At 36.3% G+C, this 11,560-nt stretch overlaps 1 protein-coding gene across 1 annotated transcript; it reads left to right on the forward strand.

Annotated features, from left to right (window-relative positions):
- Window positions 1–10,788: 10,788 nt before the first annotated feature.
- Window positions 10,789–11,106, forward strand: LOC135159403 (scavenger receptor class A member 5-like; the record flags this gene model as incomplete). Its single annotated transcript, XM_064115566.1, has 1 exon — window positions 10,789–11,106. A coding segment is annotated over one exon (318 nt), but the record flags the coding sequence as incomplete, so codon positions are not given.
- Between the last annotated feature and the right edge of the window lie 454 nt (window positions 11,107–11,560).

Here is an 11,560-nt window from a genome sequence, read left to right on the forward strand (position 1 = left end):
TTGTGGCAGTTACAAATCACTGAAATAGCCTTAGTATTTAGTCGGTTACTCAATTGATGGGTTTCACGGACTAGTTTTGTGGTGCTTTTAGTGGGTCCCACCATTTCAAGCAAGCTTTTTGTTATATAATAATAATTTATCTTGGGAACGTCGTGGTCTACCAGCATGGCGTGTTTTCCTTCGGCAAGAAATCTACCCACATTGTGCTGCACTCAACCCAGGTTTTGTGAATGGGTACCCAGTATGTAATTCTTTTAAATGCACTGAGCGCTTAGAGGCTGCCTGGGCTAAAGCTCGGGTGATAAAAATAGCAATTATACGCCTCGGAATAGATTATTTATAGATATATGGTGCAACATAAGTGCCTGTTGTAATCATCTGTGGTTGATTGGTAATCTACGGCTGATATGTAGTTGTACTCCTGTATATGATGTATGCACTGCAAACAAATATGGGGGGGGGGGTTACCGCCACGAGGGTGATTGTGTGTCCAACCAATTTTGGGCAGTATTTTACACGAAGCATGGAAGCATAATATTGTCCAGTAAAGTTTTTAAAAAAATCAGCAATTACTTTAGAATCGGCAAAATTTTCATAATACTGGATAAATAAAAATTCCCAAAAGAAATGCCCAATGTTTGTTGGGCACAAAGTTGCCCCCGTAGACGAGTTTAACGACCGAGACCGGATTTCATAGTAGTTTTTGAGCTATTTTTTATCCATTTTCTTCATCCATTTCCCAAACTTGAATACTTCTTTATCAATTCTTGAAAATTCAAAGGGGAGGGAGGAGGGGGGCACCTCTCCATCCCAATGTAACGTTACCCGTGAGAAAAAAAATGCAGTTAATGTAAATGGCTTATCACAATTAAGTCCCTTTGTGATGCATACGGTCCATTTTATCACCCTGATGCGGTTCAACGACTACCGCAACATTTTTTTTTTAATTTAGTTCATGTTGTCGTGTTCATTATATTCGAATCACGGTGAGTGAAATAAATCCATTCGTGTTTTCACCATGTGTAAATGTAAAAAATAAAATAAAAAGAACTGAGAATAAACCTTCTTCAACAGAGACGGAAATCAAATCGTCAACCTGTCTTTCAATGAGCTGTATCTGGTTACCTTCCCAGCTAACACAATACGTTATATTAACATTTATAAAAGATTCTAGAAATGCTTCTAAAAATATTTTTAAAAACATTTGTATAACATTAATGAAACATTATTCCCATTATGTTAAACATGAAATAAGCGTTATTATGTTGTCAAGCATAATATGTTTTGATGGCTTGACAAAAAAACATTTAAAAGATATTTTTCAGAAATGTTATTTAAACATCTTATCACAAATGTCCATTCTTGATGTTAAAATGGCACGAAAAAATATTCTTAAGAAAACAAAATAATATTTTTTTACGTTTTTTAATGTTACACAATCAATGTGAAAATAACATTTTTAAAACTTTCTAAACCTGTTATGACAATAACATCTAATGTTATGAAAAAAGTCATGAATATATTTTTCAAAATATTTCAACAGAAAATGTTTTTCTGATGTTTTTCAAAAATGTTTAAAAATGTATTAGAAACGTAATAATTTTGACGTTTTTGTGATATAGTTTTAACTTTTTTAAGAGAACCACAATATGATATTTTACTGACACCTTTATAATGTTATACCTTGGATGTAAAATGACATTATTGATTGATTGATTGATTGATTGATTGATTGATTGATTTGTCGTTTGATTTATTGATTTAGTGAGTGAGTGAAAGTGATTTATCTATTGTTGATTGATTGAATGATTTATTGATAGGTCGGTTGGTTTACTGCAGGGGCGAATCCAGGATCAAAACTGGCCAAGCATTTTTAAGAAAATGTAAGTGTATATTGTATGCAAGAAATGTTCATGCTCGTTTACCCCATCCCCTTTCTTCATATTCTGATTTATTCACGTTGTTCCGTAAACCTTATAGAATGAATGGTACATCTAAATTGAATATCATTAGCAATTATTAGAGATAAACTATAGTATAAGGTCTCATTTATTTTATAGACCACCCCTTCACTCTTTTAAATGTATTACATTTTTCTTGGGATTTATTATGATATTGTGAGATTGTATCACCTGTTGTTTTAGTTGCTGTTGTTGTAAATATGTGAATTTTCTTGTTTATGATCTTTATCCCCTAATGAAGAGTGTGAATAAAATGAGTTTGAACTTGAACAATGAGACAGCGAAGAACAATAGTTATCATAGTAAAGAAGCATGGGCGGAAATCCCAGGGGGACATGCAGGGGGGACGCGTCCCCGCTACCCAAAATAGTAGGGGGACACAATATCAAATGTCCCCCTACTATTTTTGGTCTTTTATGATGGAAAGAAATACATCATTCAAAATCAAGATAAAACATGTATTTTGGACGAGATGACCTTACTTTTTTTGGTGATAGCCTTTTTTTTTTTTTTTTGCTTGTCAATTTATTTTGGTCGAAATGATCTTACATTTGGGGTGATAGCCTTTTTTTTTTTTGGGTTGTCATTTTTTCCAGCCCCTGGTACCCCCTACCTTTGGGAAGAGATTTTAAAGAAGTATTCAATTTAACAATGATATATGTTCTAACATAACGTGTAGGCATTATTTACAAACCTATTATGTGAAATATGATTATTCAAGTTCACACCAGCGAAACCGATTAATAGTATATGTCATTGGTAAATACAGAATAATTTGTCGTCTTGGGTAGGTTTCGTTTGGTGTAACTGTCACATACGAGTTACGACCAATGCTCCATCGACATCGTCCGTTGAAAATCCTTGACTGACATGATAAAACAGGTCTTATTTTATTTTAAAAAAAAATCAAGATAATTTGATATCAAAACTCACCAACTGCGTACACAGACACCAACAATTGGATGAAAAGAAACAAAGTAATCATTCTAAATTTCTCGAGCTCCTTCATATTCGCATGACTTATTCAGAACAATTTTTGAGACACTGAATAATTCAGGAAATCATTTCCTTGTTATTGGGATTATTTCATATTTTGAGGCGCAATTTATTTGCACAGACCTACCTGCCGGGACTGAATAAACATTGTGCACAATGAGATCACTAGAGAAGAAAGGACTGTTTCGGCATGTTGACGATATCACATGACATGTGAATGTCCCCAATTTTTCCCTACAACAACAAAAATGACATAATAAATGTTATTAATGTCTATGAAATTACACTTACAAAAAGAATAAAATTAATACATTATCATATAACGATGCGCTTCTAAAGGACTTGGATATTCATTATGGAATTCACGATGAAATGGAGGGGGGGGAATCATGATAATAATGACGCAGTTTTGGAGCTGTTGTGGCGCAGTGGATTAGTCTTCTGATTTTGAAACAGAGGGTCGTGGGTTTGAATTGTGCTGCACTCAACCCAGGTGAGGTGAATAGGTACCAGGCAGGAATTTATTCCTTGAAATGCCATCGCACTGTAAAATGCTGCAGGGACTAAAGCCAGGGTAATAATATCAAATTCAGCGCATATGGACGCATTTGGCAGTGATATGCGATATATAAGCATGTTGGTATTATTATTATAATAACGTCAGATTATCAATGATATTTCCATAGCGCCTTTTTTCTATAAATAGGGCCCGCTAATCGCATTACACAAAAACAAGTATAAAAAAACAAAATAGTGTATGTGTTCAAAAGTAAACTGCAAAAAAAAAATTGGAATCCAGAGTTAATTCTAATAGTACAGGCTAGGCCCCATAGAAAATAGACCTAACCTTTTTCTTTCAATTTCATATAGGTAAAATGCATTTTTCTTTTTATGGTTTCTTGTCAATCCGAAGGTTCTTATAACGAATCTGAATGATGCCACTCGTGAAACCTTGAGCATTTTCCGCAAATTGCCAAAATCCAATATGGCCACCAAAATATGCAAATTACCCATGAAAATCAAAACATTGCCCGCACACATTGGCTATAAAATTCATGTAATTGTGTCGCAGGAGTAAAACAAAATATTCATTTTCTTGATATTCAAAGTGGCCGCCATGGACCCCTGTATACTCTATTATGTACAATATGAATGGGGAAAACTACTTTTCACAAAAATGAGCACTAAAATGCAAGTAATTGTGATATGAGATTAAAGTAATGAATGGAAACATGATTGTTAACGAAATATATCATTTGTTTTATCATGTATGTGATAAATCATGTATTTTCATATTCATAATGGCCACCAAATACACGAACAGTATTATGTACAATGTTAAGTACAATCATATTGTTATGAAATAAAAAACGAGATTATGCCTCTTCTAGCCTGGACTACATTTATACTAATTACTTTCACACGTATATGATTATTTTTCAAACACCCATGACATGTATAACAATAGCGCCTCCCTATTTATCGTATTTCATATTTCCATTTTATCATTGAAGATAATCAAATGTCTAGTTTACAGCTACATATTCCCTTACATCAACATTTTGTATATTTTTTTCAGAATGGAATATCGACACTTTTCATATCTTCTATATTTTCATGAAATTCTAATGGCGTGTTATGCATGTAAAATATTATTATTCCTTGTCTGGGTTTTTGTCTCGCCTGCATAGCAGAGCGAGACTATAGGCGCCGCTTTTCCGACGGCGGTGGCGGCGGCGGCGGCGTCAACATCAAATCTTAACCTAAGGTTAAGTTTTTGAAATTACATCATAACTTAGAAAGTATATGGACCTAGTTCATGAAACTTGGCCATAAGGATAATCAAGTATTACTGAACATCCTACTTGAGTTTCAGGTCACATGATCAAGGTCAAATGTCATTTAGGGTCAATGAACTTAGACCATGTTGGGAGAATTATTTTCAAAATCTTAACCGAAGGTTAAGTTTTTGAAATGACATCATAACTTAGAAAGTATATGGACCTAGTTCATGAAAATTGGGCATAAGGTTAATCAAGTATTAGTGAACATCCTGCTTGAGTTTCAGGTCACGTGACCAAGATCAAAGGTCATTTAGGGTCAATGAACTTTGGTCAAGTTGGGGGTATTTGTTGAATTACTATCATAACTTTGAAAATTTATGGATCTAGTTCATGAAACTTGGACATTAGGTTAATCAAGTACCACTGAATATCCTGTGCGAGTTTCAGGTCACATGACCATGGTCAATGGTCATTTAAGGTCAATGAACTTTGGCCGTGTTGGGGGTATTTGTTAAATTACCATCCTAACTCTGAAAGTTTATGGATCTAGTTCATAAAACTTGGACATAAGAGTAATCAAGTATCACTGAACATCCTTTACGAGTTTCAGGTCACATGACCATGGTCAAAGGTCATTAAAGGTCAATGAACTTTGGCCATGTTGGGGGTATTTGTTGAATTACCATCCTAACTCTGAAAGTTTATAGATCTAGTTCATAAAACTTGGGATATAAGAGTAATCAAGTATCACTGAACATCCCCTGTGAGTTTCAGGTCACAAAACCAAGGTCAGTTATTAAGGTCAATAAACTTAGGCCATGTTGGGGTAATTGTTGAATTGCTATCATAACTTTGAAAGTTTATGGATAGAGTGAATGAAATGTGGACATGGGTGTAGTTGACAAGTCTTAAGTCACCGTTCAAATGTCATTTATGGTCAATGAACGTGGTATTATGTCATTATATGAATGGTGTTTTTGTGAATGATTATTTTATTGTAGTTTTCAAAGTTAGCACTGCTGCTATATTAAATCGCGTAATGCAGGCGAGACTGCCAGAGGCGTTCCACTTGTTTTTTAGGGCATCGATGAAAAATATTTTTTTGCTGATCTTCTGTACCTGTTGAAATAATGTTCTAATGAAATATTGAAAATCTGATGGATTAGCGAATACCTGGGCATTGTCAATATTTGTATTGAAAACGATGATGAATATTGTCAGCACTGACCATGCTGACAAGTTGTCAGTTACCATAGTAACAGTCAGGGACCAGTGCTTTTCAGCCAATCAAAACAAAGGATTTCATGAACAATGGAGGGGCGCTAGGCAATGGTAGTTTAGGGTATCCTAGGTTATGTTGACTTCAGGTCGGGTGGGATATCACAATAAAAGGTTCGGTGGAAGTGGTGCAGTTCAGGCATTGGTAATTTGGAGTATCACAATCACGGTGAAAGGTTCAGTGGAGGGGTGCTAGGTTAGGTGGAGTTAAGGCAATGGTAGGATGCAGTATTCCGGTGATAGGTTAGGTGGAGGAAGTGCTAGGGTGGGTGGAGTTAAGACAATTGTTGAGTGGGGTATTACGTGATATGTTCAGTGGAGGAGTGCTAGGTTGGGTGGAGTTAAGGCAATGATAGGATGGGGTACCACAGTCGAAGGTTCGGTGGAGGGGTGCTAGGTTGGGTGGAATTAAGGCAATGGTTGGATGGGGGTATCACGTGATAGGTTCAGTGGAGGGGTGCTAGGTTGGGTGGAGTTAAGGCAATGATAGGATGGGGTATCACGTGATAAGTTCAGTGGAGGGGTGCTAGGTTGGGTGGAGTTAAGGCAATGATAGGATGGGGTTTCACATGATAGGTTCAGTGGAGGGGTGCTAGGTTTGGATGGAGTTAAGGCAATGGTAGGATGGTGTATCACGTGATAGGTTCAGTGGAGGGCTGATAGGTTAGGTGGAGTTAAGGCAATGGTAGCAGGGAGTATTAATGTCTTAGGATAGGTGGCTGGGTGCTAGGTTGGTTGGAGTTCAGGCAGTATTTTTTATAGGTCGGGTTGCAAAGTACAAATAATAATCATTGAATAAAGCTGAAGAGAGGAGACGGTAAACTTGCTTGATAAACGTACGTTGTCATGACCAATCTTTGACTGGCCTTTATCCCTAATTAGGAATAAAACTTTTAAAATTCAGAAGTTAGCAGAAATATATTTTTATTTCTCCCCCTTTTTTGTCCTTTTCTTAATCGTGGAACATGTGGGGTCCAGCCCCCCCCCCCCCACATGTATATAGACCAGTGACACAGAAACCGGTTATGGTCGAAGAAATGTTATGAGTTTTGAGTACTTGAAACATCAGCTGCCTCAAGATAATTTTCTTTAATAAAAGAGAGTATATTTCCTTCTTTTATTTGTTTATTTAAAGAAATCCTAATCGTTTCCTTATTGGTGCGGAAACTTTTTAAACCATCTTGTTTATTTAGGTCTCAATGGAGTGGTCAAGTGCTTTGCAAAAAATGTTTACTGGTCTCGGAAATCTGCTACACCAATTTTTTGCAAAGGTCCCTACTTATTTTCGGACATTCCCAGATTACATCAAAAAGTATCCATGGTAATTTCATTTTCTAGTCGAATCTTATAATTTCTTGATTGTATGTGAAGATATGGCAAAGGCCATACGCCTCGGGGTGCAGATACCACTTCCCCTAGAAATATAGAACTTTCAAAAATATGTAGGATCTCCTTATTTCACTTTATTAAAGCCCCCCGCCCGCCCCGTGATGACACGCTCCGTCACTTCGCTCCCTCGCTTTCTAGTTTCTTCAAAAATTCTTACGCGTCATCCTCCGAGAAATATTTCTGCGTACGGTCATACTTCTGGCATCGAGAGTGAAGTGTTTTTAATCCGTTCAGAGTATCGTGTTGACATAAATATGACTTTATCATGTTAAAAGTCAATAATTGAAGAAAAAAATAGTGATATGTATTTCTGTGTCCAAGAATACATGAATTCATCTTTGATTTGCGGATGCGGAAACCATGGCAACGCAGAGAAGGGATGCCCATTTGTGAAATTACAAAGAAATAGGGGTAACCCTAAATGGTGACACGACATTTGTTCTGGCGACAATTGTTCCGGGCTTTATTTCGTCTCAGATATAGGGTAGGGGTTGCAATAGGGTTTCATGTTAAGTTTAGGAATTGGTAGTATAGTGTTAAATCCAGGGTTAAAGTTGGTCATTCCATTAATGAGTGGAATTTGCAGAGGAGCAATTATCGTGGAACCACCCTAATCAATATGGATCTAAGAACAAATATGATGTTGAGAAGTAAATACAAAATGTTGTTGGCTGTGATTTTCTTTTTATCATGATTCCTTATTTTAACACTTGAAGTGGGAAGATTTGTATATTTTTACGTCAATCAATGAATATTTTTCTCGACCAAGTACCTAGATCAATAAGCATGATAAGTGAAAAGAAAATCTATTCTAGTTTTCATGTTCCCGCACCCGACATTCTTTCTTAATTTCTTTACATGTTTTTTTATACTTTTCTTTGAAATAGGATAACTTTCGAGTATGATTTGACAATTGTGATTAAGATTTATTTCAAATTCGCTCTTGAATTTCTATTTCCTCATTTATGTCCCACTTAGTGCCGCGTTTAGTATTACTAAAATGTAAATCAATATTTTCACAAACACATTGCATTTCCTTCACAAAAAAGATTCTTGACACAAAGTGGTCATTCTGTTTTTCATATCATCATTGGTCACACGATTATATCAATGGTCGCAACAATACTTAGTTGAAACAATGTCTAAGATGGAAAATAAAGGAGCTATCATCGCTCTGCTTTTCTTTTTGGAGTTTACATGTTCTTTTGGCGTCGGTAAGTTTTCCAGGTTTTGTCATTTATTTTTGTTCAATGCCATCATTTTCAGAATTATCCATTTTCCGAACATAATATAGGAGCAGCCATCGCTCTGTTTTTCATTTTGGAGTTTGCAGTTTCTTATGGGGTCTGTTATAGGTTCCAGTCTTTTCTTGTTTTTCACTATCTTTGTTCAATGCCATTATTTTCAGAATAATCCCTTTTATTGCCAAGTTATTATATCTCTTGTTTATGTTTGTAGTTTGTATGTTATGTATATTACTGTATTATCCACCGTCACTGCATATTGCCCTATGTCAGGTTCGTTAAGACCGGGTGGGTGTTTCATAAAGCTGTTCGTAAGTTAAGAGCGACTTTAAGAACGACTGGTGATCCTTTCTTGTGGTAAATGGTATATTCATTGGCGATGGTTAAGCGCGTAAGAAAGGTTCACCAGTCGTTCTTAATGTCGCTCTTAACTTACGAACAGCTTTATGAAACGGCCCCCTGAGGGTGTTTCGTAAAGCTGTTCGTAAGTTAAGAGTGACTTTAAGAACGCCTGGTGAACCTTTCTTACGCGCTAAGCTATCACCAATGAACATTGAATGGTGCATATTTACCACAAGAAAGGATCACCAGTCGTTCTTAAAGTCGCTCTTAACTTACGAACAGCTTTATGAAACACCCACCAGGTATATACCTGCGATTATTTTCATGATTGTCCCATTAAGTAATCCTTTCATTGTCTTGAGGCGTTGTGGACGAGTGGATAAGTGTACGGACTCTGAACCTAATTGAGGTCTTAAGTTCGAATCCGACCACGATAGGCCTACTCGCATCCTTTGGCAAGTGATTTATCAATGCATTTGCCACTCTCACCTATTGTAGTACATGGGTAGGGGAAGGCGGGGTAAGTTGAGCATAGGGGCCAGTTGAGCCACCACTCCCAGTACAATAATGAATGAGTTGGACATCGTGGTGGTGCCATGTATTGATGACCCATTGCTTAACCCCTAACCCCACCACATGTTTTTCAACTTTGAAACAAAAAGTATTTTTTTAGAGGGAAAAATACAAATTTCAGCCAAAAAATTAAAAAGGGTGTGAAATAGACAAGTGCTTTTTACACAAACACGTCTTTAAATATAATAAAGACATAAGAACAACATTGTTAGTCCAGGTATGGATCTTCATTCTTGTCGTAGTTGTTTACATGATGGATGCATAAGAAATGTGTGGATGCGAAATTATCGCATTAAGTTAGGACTTGGGTAAGTTGAGCAAACCAACATGGGGCAAGTTGAGCCATGGTAATTATTATGGTAATGTGATATAAAAAAAAAAAAAAACTGTAAAAAGCCATCGATATGCAGGCAGAAAGGAGCAAATTTACATGACTGTTCTTTTCCTTTTAGAGGATGTTGGTATTTATAGAGAATAAGCGAGTGAAAAGACTTTAAATAAAAAATTGACATGGTAGTTCTTACCCCATAAATTTTGTACATAGTTTTTGTGGCTCAACTTACCCCAGAAGGTGGCTCAACTTACCCCACACATGGGGCAAGTTGAGCCATTTGACATCTCCTTTTTCAAAGGTGACAGTGACTTTCACTGTGGGGGTAGAAAGTTATACATGTATATAGGTGAAAACTATTTCAGAAGAATTAGATTTTAAGGCAATGTACTTATTTTTCCAAGATCATTAATCATATCAATTCTAACATGCAAAAAGCAAAAAGTGTCACAACTTACCCCGCCTTCCCCTACCCGGTAGAAAGAAATTCATCGAATGCTTGACCGCCTGTACACCCCAGCTAAAGCAGGGGAATGAAAATAATATCGTGTCAGGCAGGCCTGGACACTATAGAAGGAAAAGGATGTGGCTACCCTGGGTAAATTTGACGTTATTGTTGTTGTCGTTAAATTCATTTATTCAATTCCAATAAAAACATACATATATCATACAGTTGCAGGAACACTTCACTAAAATTAAAATATAATATAAAATTAAAAAGAGCACATCAGTATTGTAATAGGGTGGTCATAACAAAACAGTATGGAACTGTCTAGAAACTCTAGATAATGTCTGTTATTATTATTGTTCCTAGTATTATTATCATCATCATCATAATTATTATAGGCATTATCATCATCATTATTTTCAATAACCTTCTTATTTCTCAGAGCCTCTACGAACTCGTCTTGTGGGCGGGAGCGGTCCTCATGAAGGCCGGGTCGAAGTCCTCTACGATGGCGCATGGGGTACGGTGTGCGATGACGGCTGGGATATCAACGATGCCGATGTGGTATGTCGAAGTTTAGGCTTTTCACGGGCTTTGACATTCAACCACCGGTCTGCCTTCGGACATGGCGAAGGAAGGATAGCTCTATCCAATGTCCGTTGTGCTGGTACTGAACTCAACATTGTTTATTGCTCTCAGGAGAACTCAGTTAATACGTGTACCCATCTAGAAGACGCCGGAGTGGTCTGCAAGGGAGCAGGTATATCTTTATTCATCATTTGCTGCAAAAGAAGTTAATTATTGAAATAGCTTTGTTATGATTTTGGAATTCGGTTGGTGTTAAATGTCACATGATATTTATTTTATTATTTCCTAATTAGGAATTATCAGTATTTATTTCAAAAAATGATGTTGCTTTGGAGATATTATTTGTGAACATTTTAAAGAGGGATAATGGCCTATTTCGTCAATATGAAGCTAAGAAATCTACAAGTTTATGTTTCTTCTTTGTGTGTCTTCTGTTCATCTTTTGAAATAAAGAAAATATTTCATTGTGTTTTACTTGCTAGTTATACGCACTTCAACATAATGTTGCAAGGCCATGGTCAGGGCGTTGATCCATGTTTTGAATGGTAAGGGGAGCATAAGCGGAAAAAAAATTGTTTAAATCCCCAAATCATAAATACAGATTTTGTGGAGGCCAAAAAATGGCA

The sequence above is a fragment of the Lytechinus pictus genome, unplaced genomic scaffold (genome assembly GCF_037042905.1).
Source record: "Lytechinus pictus isolate F3 Inbred unplaced genomic scaffold, Lp3.0 scaffold_248, whole genome shotgun sequence".
Classification (NCBI taxonomy): domain Eukaryota; kingdom Metazoa; phylum Echinodermata; class Echinoidea; order Temnopleuroida; family Toxopneustidae; genus Lytechinus; species Lytechinus pictus.